At 41.6% G+C, this 12810-nt stretch overlaps 1 protein-coding gene across 1 annotated transcript in view; it reads right to left on the bottom strand.

Annotated features, from left to right (window-relative positions):
- The window catches only part of sdk2b (sidekick cell adhesion molecule 2b), a 160235-nt gene that overhangs the window by 46667 nt on the left and 100758 nt on the right, over positions 1-12810 (bottom strand). The window contains exons 3-5 of the mRNA XM_053684861.1: positions 6964-7070; positions 6572-6719; positions 112-245 (exon numbers count right to left, since the gene is read on the bottom strand). Coding sequence (XP_053540836.1) covers positions 112-245; positions 6572-6719; positions 6964-7070 — 389 coding nt within the window. The remainder of the gene's footprint in view (positions 1-111; positions 246-6571; positions 6720-6963; positions 7071-12810) is intronic.

Below are 12810 nucleotides of genomic sequence, written 5' to 3'. Positions count from 1 at the left end.
ACACTCAAATTTCAGCACTAATTCACAATTGAATAAATTGTGTGTGTGTGTGTGTGTGTGTGTGTGTGTGTGTGTGTGTGTGTGTGTGTGTGTGTGTTATGTGTTACTCACTCTCTACAGTGAGTGTGACTGGCTGACTCGTCTTATTCTCCCCATTCTTGTCATTTACAGCCTGAGCATAATAACGTCCAGCATCTGGAGCCACAGCCGAGAGGATGACCAGTGTGTTATCCAGAGTGATGGCACTGTGCAGAGGGAGAGAGAGAGAGAGAGAGAGAGAGAGAGAGAGAGAGAGAGAGAGAGAGTCATGAATCTGGAACCCCTGAATGTGTTTGAAGAGGTATTTATTACAGAACCCCAGATGGTTCTCCATGAAAGCACATCAACTTCCATCATGACCTCATGGTCCACAGGGCAAGAAGCATTGTGAATGTGCACACACACACACACACACACGTACAGACACACACACACAGACACATACACACACACACACACACACACACACGTACAGACACACACACAAAAGCTACACTTGTCTAATATCTAATAGAGCTGTTGATTTTTATTTACTTAGTGATTATAATTGTAAATATAATTACATTTCATGAAACATTAATGTAGCTATATAAAGATATAATTTCACATTAGTTGTCACGTATTCCACGAAATGAAGGTTAGGACGGATGCAAGTGCAGAAAAGAGCTTTGAATAAAGAGAGACAGGCAGACCAATCCAGATCAAAAGCGTGGTTGAAAAAAACAGGCAATGTGTCAGGTGATCTACAAACAGGCATAAACTGGGCAAGGCAAGAAACAAGAACGAGTAACAAGAAACTAGATCAATGAACATGAATCAAACCGAGGAACAAGGTAGAAAAGCTTGGTACAGAATAACACTCAATACGAAGTGCAAAGAGACACGAGGGGTTTAAATGACAAATGTAATCGGGGTGAAACAAAAGACAGCTGAAAACAATGCTGCCACACATACGGGGAAACAACCAATGACAATACAGGGGCGGAGCCAGGACATAAACCATATCAAAAGTATGTGTCGAAAGTAAACAAAGTCAATGTCACTGAAAAAACAAAAGCGTGCTTTCGCTAAGAGAGGGGAAATCATGACACTAGTACTACACTAACATTATGTTCACACTAGCCTTATCCAGAGGTTGTCGTTTTTGTGTTTTCGAACTTTACAATTTAAACACTTCTTAACACACTCTCAAAATACTTTATAATACATGTTTAATGCAGTTATTCTTAGTAATAATACTCCTCATAAACGCACATGCAAATCAAATAAAGCTGACTGTTTCCACAACAAACAGACATGTGTTCTAAATATTAACATAAACAATATAAAGATAAAAACAACTTAATAATATCCTAACAGTCAAGTTCATTCTGATAACTGAATCACCTCATAAACTGGAAAATCACATCAAATAAAAACAATAACCAGTTTATAATATCCCTGTGTATTTCTTAACATGTTTTCTGTCACAGGAGCGTAATGAAAAAGATCTCTTTCTGCAAACCTCAGTCTGGATTCCCTAATGCAAAACACACACACACACACACACACACACACACACACACACACACACACACACACACACACACACACAGAGAGAGAGAGAGAGAGAGAGAGAGAGAGAGAGAGAGAGAGAGAGAGATTTAGGTGAAATGGAAATGGTGAAGTGATCTGACAGAGGGAATCTGCTTGACCGTCCGTTCTGGGACAGTGCACAGGAATAGAATGTCAGTAACAGAGAATGATCTCTCTCTCTCTCTCTCTCTCTCTCTCTCTCTCTCTCTCTCACACACACACACACACACACACACACACACACACAGATGAAAAGAAAAACTCAACCTAAAAAAATCCAGTTGTGTCCTCAAAAGAAACTCAAATCTCCTCAGAGACAAAATTCAGCCCCAAAACATTAATTTAATGATTTATATTTAACGCATGAAAACTGACGAAATAAATAAATAAATAAATAAATAAATAGGACACAACCTAAAAATCCTCATTATGAATCAAACCTCAGGACTTTCACAGACCTTGTGTTTCCTGTCATTACTGCGATCACTCTTCTTTATTATTATTGTTTTATATTTTTCTTACCTTTATTAGTAACTTCACTTTTATCCTGTAATTTTTACACATTTTATCCTTCTATTTTCAATTATTCTGCATATTGTATAACCCTGTCCAGGGTGTACCCCGCCTTGTGCCCAATGCTCCCTGGGATAGGCTCCAGGTTCCCCGTGACCCTGAAAAGGAGTAAGCGGTAGAAGATGGATGGATGTATATTGTATATTTAATTTGTCCTTACTTTGAACATCTATGTGCATTGTTTCCACTTTTAAAAAAATCTATTAGTACTTTATTCAATTTTATTAGAATTTTGTTTGTGTCTTTTATTTTATTTCTCCTGTGTTTACACTCCACTTCACTAGTACATGCCAATAAAACACATGCCACCTGTATATACTGTAAAAGTAGATCATAAATATCTGTTGTAATAAAACCTCATCACTACAGACATCATACAGTTGCATCTCCATACAGCACATTTTATTAGCTTTAACTTAATTATCATAAACCCTGTGCTGTCTGGCTCTGAAGTTTAGCCGTGAGAGATCTCCAGGCCATCGGAGGCAGTGGCGATAATGACTTCACATTCCTGCACATCCAAATAAGAAATAACAGATTTTTCATTTAAAAGCAACGTGAGTGAGAGCGAGAATGAAATTAAAGTCGAGTGGTGCTTCTCCATTTTTAGACTCCATCTCCTGCAACACAACATTCACTCCACATGCTCATTATTCCCTCATTATTAGCTTCACCTGGGACTTTGAGGAACTGTAGCTAAAGCAATTTCATCTCATGAGATTCAATTTTTTTTAAACTCTGTACAGAATCACATCGACGTGTAAAGTCAACAGCAGAGAAGTGAAGTTCCATCAGATAAAAGTTAAACACAGCGAGTCACGTCGCTCATCTAACACACTTCACTCCAGCTGGGATGGATGATCTGATCTCCTGAACACCACCTGAGATAACAGAGCTCAATGACAGAGTTCATGCAGGACGTACCAGCAGGAGGAAAAGAAATGTATTTCTCTGGGGAAAGTTCCCCATATTCACTTTACGCAGATGCTCAAGTAGATTTTCTTATCTCCGCATTAAGATGATTAAAATCACCTGTGTGTATAGTTCATGCCTCCAAGGATTTTTCTTTAGTAGAAGCGTTCGTGATTGTGTCTAGACCAGTACTGCACTGTTCTAGTGTGATAAAGCAGAGTTACTATTACAAATTGTATTGTTTCTGCCCAATGTTTGTGCAATGCCTTTGATCAATTTTCTCTCTTTTCTCAGATTCAAAATGGCTTGCTTTTCTCCCATAGACTCCCATAGCTCTCTGATCATCATGTTGGTTTATCCTTTTTAACAACAAATGCAGTCTTTACAAGTGAAACTGAAGGATGAAACCAAGAGTAGATATTCAGAGCTATTTATTGATTAAACACTCAGTCTAACAAGATACACCTGGGGAACAAGAAACACCTGTCAGACACATGTTCCAGTATTTTTGCACATCTACAAATTTGGGTGGTCTGATACAAAGTGTGCTAACAGACACTGTTGTTTAACACGCCTATATATAAATACCAGGAAATAAAATCTGAAATTCTACACTCTCTTTTGATCTCAAACCCAAACGTCTTTCGCTACAGCGAAAAAAAAAACAAAAAAACAATTTAATTGGTATTGCTGTTCCGATAGTTTCGGACTGTGTACCACAGCAATCTGACATGTTTACAATGTGTGTGTGGATGTCATTTAATGTGGAACATCACAGCAATGAGTTAGCATTGCTCGTCCATCCTGAAGATTTTACCTCTGAGTGTTACAAAGCGCTGACACTGGAGACTCCTTCCAGTGATAAATAAATGTCTCCTTACAGAAAACGTGCACATTTACTTTGATAAATAACGACGCAGTCACAGTGTTTGTGGTTTCTAGTTTCCTGAAAATGAAATTGCTGGAAGGACAGAGGTCCACTAGGGGCTCTTCAGCAGGAGGTTCAACACGTCTCTATCACCCTGCAGTCAAGAGTGGTTTCTCACCTGGGAAGAACCCGGTGTTGCCTCTCCTCCATCATTCATCCAAAACCAAGCACTTAAATAAACCGAGGGGATCGCTGCTGTGAGCAACAAAAATCTGCCTCTATAGTACAGTACTTTATTATTACTATATATATATATAGTGTAGTGCTGTTCCCTCACAGTTTATAGTCTGTAATTATCTGCTGAGTTTTTTTGTCATGTTTTGTGTAAATTCATGAGGGTGGATGTGTAACGGTGTATAGAAGAAAGGGAAAGGAAATATTTTCCAAATCTAGAAATCAATTTCCTCCACAATTACCCACCACACACAAACACACACCATGCGGGGGGGGGGGGGGGGGGGGGGGGTCACCACAGTCCCACTTTATCTACTCTTCTTTGTCAGAGCAGAAACTCATTTTTCTGAGTTCTCTGTCATCCTTGGTGAAGGTCATCGGTACCATTTCACTTTCTATCAGAGTGTGTGACGCTGATGGCTCTTCAAATTAACATAATTCTGCTGAAACGGAGAGAGAGCTACTCCCTCATTTACACTGTTACATGGAGACAAAGAGAAGGAGAGAAAGAAAGACAGAGAGAAGGAGAGATGGAGAAAAGGATAGAAGGAGAGAAGGAAAGACGGAGAGAAGGAGAGACAGAGAAGGAGAGATGGAGAGAAGCAGAGAAGGAAAGACAGAGAAGGAGGGACAGAGACTTTTTAAAAAAAACTTTTTACAATCCTTTATTTATCAAACGTCACACTATACACATTAAAGTCAAGGTGACTCAATATATAAATAAATAAATATTTAAAGGAGCATTAAAAAAGAGAAGGAGAGACGGAGAAAAGAAGAGAAGGAAAGAAGGAGTGAAGGAGAGACGGAGAGAAAGAGAGACGGAGAGAAGGAGAGAAGGAGAGAAGAAGAGACGGAGAGAAGGAGAGAAGAAGAGAAGGAGAGAAGGAGAGAAGAAGAGACGGAGAGAAGGAGAGAAGAAGAGAAGGAGAGAAGGAGAGAAGAAGAGACGGAGAGAAGGAGAGAAGAGAAGGAGAGATGGAGAGAAGAAGAGAAGGAGAGACGGCGAGACGGAGAGAAGGTGATACGGAGAGATGGAGAGAAGAGAAGGAGAGATGGAGAGAAGAAGAGAAGGAGAGAAGTAGAGAAGAAGAGAAGGAGAGAAGAAGAGAAGGAGTGAAGGAGAGAAGGAGAGAAGAAGAGAAGAAGAGAAGGAGAGAAGAAGAGAAGGAGTGAAGGAGAGAAGAAGAGATGGAGAGAGGGAGAGACGGCGAGACGGAGAGAAGGTGATACGGAGAGATGGAGAGAAGGAGAGACAGAGAGACGGGGAGAAAGAGAGATGGAGAGAAGGAGAGACGGAGAGACGGGGAGAAGGTGATACGGAGAGAAGGAGAGACGGAGAGAAGGAGAGATGGAGAGAAGGAGAGACGGAGAGACGGGGAGAAGGTGATACGGAGAGAAGGAGAAACGGAGAGAAAGAGAGATGGAGAGACAGAGAGAAGGTGATACGGAGAGAAGGAGAGACGGAGAGATGGAGAGACGGAGAGAAGGTGAGATGGAGAGACGGGGAGAAGGTGATACGGAGAGAAGGAGAGACGGAGAGATGGAGAGAAGGAGAGACAGAGAGAAGGTGAGATGGAGAGACGGGGAGAAGGAGAGAAGGAGAGACGGAGAGATGGAGAGAAGGAGAGACGGAGAGATGTAGAGAAAGAGAGATGGAGAGACGGATAGAAGGTGATACGGAGAGAAGGAGAGACGGAGAGAAGGAGAGATGGAGAGAAGGAGAGATGGAGAGAAGGAGAGACGGAGAGACGGGGAGAAGGTGATACGGAGAGAAGGAGAAACGGAGAGAAAGAGAGATGGAGAGACAGAGAGAAGGTGATACGGAAAGAAGGAGAGACGGAGAGATGGAGAGAAGGAGAGACGGAGAGAAGGTAAGACGGGGAGAAGGAGAGACGGAGAGAAGGAGAGATGGAGAGAAGGAGAGACGGAGAGACGGGGAGAAGGTGATACGGAGAGAAGGAGAAACGGAGAGAAAGAGAGATGGAGAGACAGAGAGAAGGTGATACGGAAAGAAGGAGAGACGGAGAGATGGAGAGAAGGAGAGACGGAGAGAAGGAGAGATGGAGAGAAGGAGAGACGGAGAGACGGAGAGAAGGTGAGATGGAGAGACGGGGAGAAGGAGAGACGGGGAGAAGGAGAGAAGGAGAGACGGAGAGATGGAGAGAGAGAGATGGAGAGACGGAGAGAAGGTGATACGGAGAGAAGGAGAGAAGGAGAAAGGGACATGCACACATTTACTGTCAGAGCTGATTAATAAATCAGTATGGGGTGTGGTGTAAGGACATGCCCATAGCTGACTTGATAATGGTGGTACAGGAAGTGGAACAGGAAGTGGAACAGGAAGTGGAACAGTTGGTGGGCGGGACTTACATGCGGCTGCTTGGGGGAATCTTCCTGCCATCTCGGAACCATGTGACCTGTGGCTGAGGGAAGCTGTGGATCTCTGGTGCTTTAATCACAGCAGCATCTCCCTGAGACACACTCTCTGACCTCACAGAGTCATTAAAGGCACCCATATCTACTCTCACACACACACACACACACACACACACACACACACACACACACACACACACACAAGGAGAAAGCAGAAAGTAGTGAACAGTCTCATTTCCTCATGTGAACTCAGCAGGTGGTAAACTGCAGTGTTAATTATTTTCAGTTTAGACAACACACTCAACTTTAGACAACACACTCAACACACTCTCACACACACATACACACTCACACACACACACACACACACACAAAGTGCTACTCACAGGCCACCTGCACCTCCGTCCTGCGCTGCAGCAGAGCTCCAACACGATTCCGCACAATGCAGCGATAAAAACCAGCATGAGTCCTATCCAGAGAGGGGATCAGATACCTAACACACACACACACACACACACATACACACACACACACACACACACACACACACACACACACACACACACACACACACACACACACACACACGGGTCATTCCCCAAAATCTTTACAGTGGTATTTATGGTTCTAATCAGACTGTGAGTTTATATCCCAGCACTGTAATAGTGTCAGACCCTCTGTGATGCCCTTTAACCCTGACCTGTTGGATTAAATATTTATGTGCTAATTAATTCAATTTATTTATACAGTGCTTTTAACAATATCCATTTCCGCAAGGTAGATTTACAGAAATCTGGATATAGATTTAAACGGTTCCTAAAGACCCAGAGGTGAAGGTGGTGAGGAAGAAACCCTCGAGACATAACGTTCACTAGAGGCAAAAACGCTCATTGTACTTTACCTGTACTTACAGGTGCAGCTTGTTGTGGATGCATTTAAGAAAACAGGCGGATAGTTTTTTCAGATGTGTTTTACATTTACATTCATATTTACATTTATATTTACATTTATATTTCATTTATATTTACATTTACATTTATATTTATATTTAATTTATATTTACTTTTATATTTACATTTACATTTATATTTACATTTACATTCACATTTATGCTTATATTTATATTTACATTTATTTAATTAGCAGACGCTTTTATCCAAAGTGACTTACAAATGAGAAAATACAATCAAAGCGATATATCAAGCAGAGAACAATACAAGTAGTGCTACCGTACAAGATCCATTAATTGAGTTCTAGAAGAAGCAAAGTGCACAGAATATTTATTTTATTTTATTATTATTTTTTTATGAGTTGGTTAGGTGTTGACGGAAGAGGTGGGTCTTTAGCTGCTTTTTGAAGATGGTGAGAGAGTCTGAGGTCCGGATTGAGGTTGGAAGTTCATTCTACCACTGAGGAACAGTTAGTTTGAATGTTCTTGAACCTTGAGCCACGCTGAGTATGAACTACTAAGCGTCGGTCATTGATTGATCGCAGATCGTGTGAAGGAACGTAAGCCTTCAGGAGATATGTAAATATTTACATTTATATTTATATTTACATTTATAAATGTAGAAAATGCTTTTATCCAAAGTGACTTAAAAATGAGGAAATACAAGCAAAGCGATATATATATCAAGCTGAGAACAATGTACAATACTTCAACTATGTCTTTTTTATAACTTACTGTGTAACATGTGTTATATATGTGTATACATATATGTAACATAACTATTTTGCAGTGTTGTTTATAAATTCTGGTTGTATTATTATTCTTATTAATATTATTAATAATTTTATTATATTGTTTTATGCCTAATAACATCTGGCAAAGGGACTACCAATGAAAATTAACCCTTGGGCTAACTTGGGTACATTTACATTTATGAATGTTGATAATGCTGTCCTTTTTTGAAAATAAAAAAATAAATAATGCATACATAAAATGACAGGGTTTGTGTATTTTGGTGATGCTGTAGTTGGAGGTGTAGTTTGGTAAAGATGTAGTTGATTGGAGTGGGGGTTTGTTTCAAAGGACAGTGAGGGGGACAGTGCAGCAGGAGTTCGCTATGAACAGTGCAGTGAGAGGTGTAGCTGGTTGTGTAGTTTGATGTTGACAGTGCAGTGAGAGGTGGAGTTTGGTAGAGGTGTAGCTGGTTGTGTAGTTTGATGTTGACAGTGCAGTGAGAGGTGGAGTTTGGCAGAGGTGTAGCTGGTTGTGTAGTTTGATGTTGACAGTGCAGTGAGTTAAAATGGTAATTAGATGGATGAAGGATAGTTGAGGTTGCAGGTAGGTAGCAGGAGAACTGGTTTGGAAAAGTCAGTTGGAGGTAAGGTTAGTAAGATGGGTAGTGTAGTAGTAAGTTGGAGGTGTAGGATGGTGGAGGTAAAGGAGTTTGGTGAATGGGTATCTAGGTGAAGCTGTATAACGTTTCGGCTGGAGTTATCTGCAGGAGAATGAAAAAAACCCTTAGTGATGAATAAAGCAGAACTGGACTGATGGATAAGTTCTCAATTTTACTGACCAATGAAAAGAGAACTGAGCGTCACCTGCCCAGTGCAGCTCATATACATGAATAATAATAATAATAATAAAAATAATAATAATAATAAGTTTAATTTATATAGCGCCTTTCCAGAGCTCAAGGACGAGCAAAGAGAAAACAAACACAGAAAAGAAACACACAGTAAAGTCACAGAAAATACATTATAACAGATTAGGACGGAAAACCGTTTTTAATTGGGATTTGAACTCGGGGACAGATGTGATGCTGTGAAGAGTGAGAGGGAGAGAATTCCAGATTTTAGGTGCTACGACACTGAAAGACCCACGGTAGAGAGACGAGGTGATTTAAATGTGAGAGGATTATTACAACTTTCATTCAATCAGATTTTCCACCTTTGTGTCTCCGGATGAAAAATCTACCCTGAGGCCTTCAGAATTTGAAGTGAATCCCCTCTGCTGCTGAAGCAAATGGAGACAATGTTGCTTATTGTCATATTCTTTAACCAATCAGATTTCGAGTTTGTCATGTTGGATGTATTCTTTGACACGGCGGATCCTTCTAGCTCATAGACAAATAACTACAGACGCCGCATTGGCCGTTGGATCGAATGTTACCATCGCTGCCATATTGTTCCGGGCAACAGTACCTTATATTATAGTTTATAGTCTAAACTAAATTTCCCATAATCGAGATTTTCATCTATACTGCATGAAAATCTCGATTATAGTAAAAATATAAACTATATATTTTCTCCAAACCGACTTTTATGAGAAGCTCCTGGTTTGGGCTGAGAGACGGATATATTGTGAATCTTACTGTAGTCAGTTGGCTAGTTAAAGTGAACTTTCCTCACTGAAGGTTTCCCAAAGAGAAACAGGTGAGGAGGCAGTGGGAAGTAGCTGTAAGAAAGGAAGGAAGGGTTTCCTCAGGTGAGTCCTCTGTGCTGTGCAGTAAACACTTCAAGCTGGAGGACTTTGACAGGACCGGTCAGACTGTCAGGATTAGAGATGGAGATAAACCACCTGTCTTCAGTTTCCACACTCATCTCCCAACAGTACGCGTATCCGTAGGCTATAATCATTTAATAGCTTGTCGTTAATTATTATTATTATTATTATTATTATTATTATGGTGTAAATGTTTTACCTAGTCCATTAAAGGATTTTCTTATAATTTTCTTTGTAATAGTTTGTTTTGGAGTAAATCTGTATCCTTTTATTGCTAATAAAATATAGAAAGCAGACTGCCAGTGTCTCACTATATGATTTGAATTTTGTTTCATTTTCTCAATGATGGTCAATTATTATTACTTAAAGATGCACTATTTGAGTTTCTTTTTATGAATTTATTTGTTTCGGTATTTCTAAGTGAATGAGATGTGTTCTGACCTGGAGCAGAAGAAAAGATAAAAGATGGGGTTGAAGACAGAAAAAAGTCATTTCCACAATGAAAAAAACTTTATGCACATTTCATGTATATTAAATTATATTATATTAGAGATGTCTCAGCATTTATTAACCCAGAAAAATAATCAGAATCTGTGCTTCACAAGCGTCGGCTTTCACAATACTTTATGACAGTGAATAATTTTGCAAGTCTAACTATTCTAAGAGGTTAGAAGGGGGACAGAACTTTTTGTACACCACGTAGATAATAAACCATTGAAATCGCATGAGAAATGTAAATGTTGCTTTTTATCTTGAAAAACCACAGCTCCTATAGAATATAAATACATGTTTGTGTGTATAATTCAGACCATCTGCAGACTGTTTATTGTTTCAATAAAGTTTGATTTCTTTTTGACTAACCCTCAGTCTCTGAAGTTTTTTGTTAGGCTGAAAAGGTCGTTCACCTGTGAGGTGGTTTGTATGTGGTGTGTGAGGTGTGTGTGGTGTGTATGGTGTGTGTATGGTGTGTGTGGTGTGTGTATGGTGTGTGTGGTGTGTGAGGTGTGTGTGGTGTGTATGGTGTGTGTGGTGTGTGAGGTGTGTGTGATGTGTATGGTGTGTGTGGTGTGTGTGGTGTGTGTTTGAGGTGTGTGCGTGGTGTGTGAGGTGTGTGTGAGGTGTGTATGGTGTGTGTGTGGTGTGTGTGGTGTGTATGGTGTGTGAGGTGTGTGTGGTGTGTGTGGTGTGTGAGGTGTGTATGGTGTGTGAGGTGTGTGTGGTGTGTGTGGTGTGTGAGGTGTGTATGGTGTGTGAGGTGTGTGTGGTGTGTATGGTGTGTGTATGGTGTGTGTGGTGTGTATGGTGTGTGTATGGTGTGTGAGGTGTGTGTGGTGTGTGTGATGTGTGTATGGTGTGTGAGGTGTGTGTGGTGTGTGAGGTGTGTGTGATGTGTATGGTGTGTGTGTGAGGTGTGTGTGTGGTGTGTGAGGTGTGTGTGAGGTGTGTATGGTATGTGTGTGGTGTGTGTGTGGTGTGTATGGTGTGTGTGTGTGGTGTGTGTGGTGTGTGTGGTGTGTATGGTGTGTGTATGGTGTGTGTGGTGTGTGTGGTGTGTATGGTGTGTGTATGGTGTGTGTGGTGTGTGTGGTGTGTGAGGTGTGTATGGTGTGTGTGTGTGGTGTGTGTGGTGTGTGAGGTGTGTGTGGTGTGTGTGGTGTGTGAGGTGTGTGTGGTGTGTGTGGTGTGTGTGGTGTGTGTGGTGTGTGTGTGGTGTGTGAGGTGTGTGTGATGTGTATGGTGTGTGTGTGAGGTGTGTGTGGTGTGTGTGGTGTGTGTGATGTGTATGGTGTGTGTGTGTGGTGTGTGTGGTGTGTGTGGTGTGTGTGGTGTGTGTGGTGTGTGAGGTGTGTGTATGGTGTGTGAGGTGTGTATGGTGTGTGTGGTGTGTGTGGTGTGTGTGGTGTGTATGGTGTGTGTGTGTGGTGTGTGGTGTGTGTGAGGTGTGTGTGGTGTGTGTGAGGTGTGTGTGATGTGTGTGGTGTGTATGGTGTGTGTATGGTGTTTGAGGTGTGTGTGGTGTGTATGGTGTGTGAGGTGTGTGTGGTGTGTATGGTGTGAGGTGTGTGTGGTGTGTGTATGGTGTGTGTGGTGTGTGTATGGTGTGTGGTGTGTGAGGTGTGTGTATGGTGTGTGTGGTGTGTGTGTGGTGTGTGTGTGGTGTGTGAGGATGTGTGTGGTGTGTGAGGTGTGTGTGGTGTGTATGGTGTGTGTGTGGTGTGTGGTGTGTGTGGTGTGTGTATGGTGTGTGTATGGTGTGTATGGTGTGTGTATGGTGTGTGTGGTGTGTGTATGGTGTGTGTGGTGTGTGTGTGGTGTGTGAGGATGTGTGTGGCGTGTGAGGTGTGTATGGTGTGTATGGTGTGTATGGTGTGTGAGGTGTGTGTGGTGTGTGTGTGGTGTGTGTGGTGTGTGTGTGGTGTGTGAGGTGTGTGTGTGTGTATCCTCCTGTGTGTGGTGTGTGTGGTGTGTGTGTGGTGTGTGAGGTGTGTGTGGTGTGTGTATGGTGTGTGAGGTGTGTATGGTGTGTATGGTGTGTGAGGTGTGTGTGGTGTGTATGGTGTGTGTGTTGTGTGTGTATGGTGTGTATGGTGTGTGAGGTGTGTGTGGTGTGTGAGGTGTGTGTGGTGTGTGTATGGTGTGTGAGGTGTGTGTGGTGTGTGTATGGTGTGTGAGGTGTGTGTGGTGTGTGTATGGTGTGTGAGGTGTGTGTGGTGTGTGTATGGTGTGTGAGGTGTGTATGGTGTGTATGGTGTGTGAGGTGTGTGTGGTGTGTATGGTGTGT

The sequence above is a fragment of the Ictalurus punctatus genome, chromosome 13, assembly GCF_001660625.3.
Source record: "Ictalurus punctatus breed USDA103 chromosome 13, Coco_2.0, whole genome shotgun sequence".
NCBI classification, from domain to species: domain Eukaryota; kingdom Metazoa; phylum Chordata; class Actinopteri; order Siluriformes; family Ictaluridae; genus Ictalurus; species Ictalurus punctatus.
The sequence above is the reverse complement of the archived record's forward strand: the minus strand, read 5'-3'. Positions and strand labels throughout refer to the sequence as shown.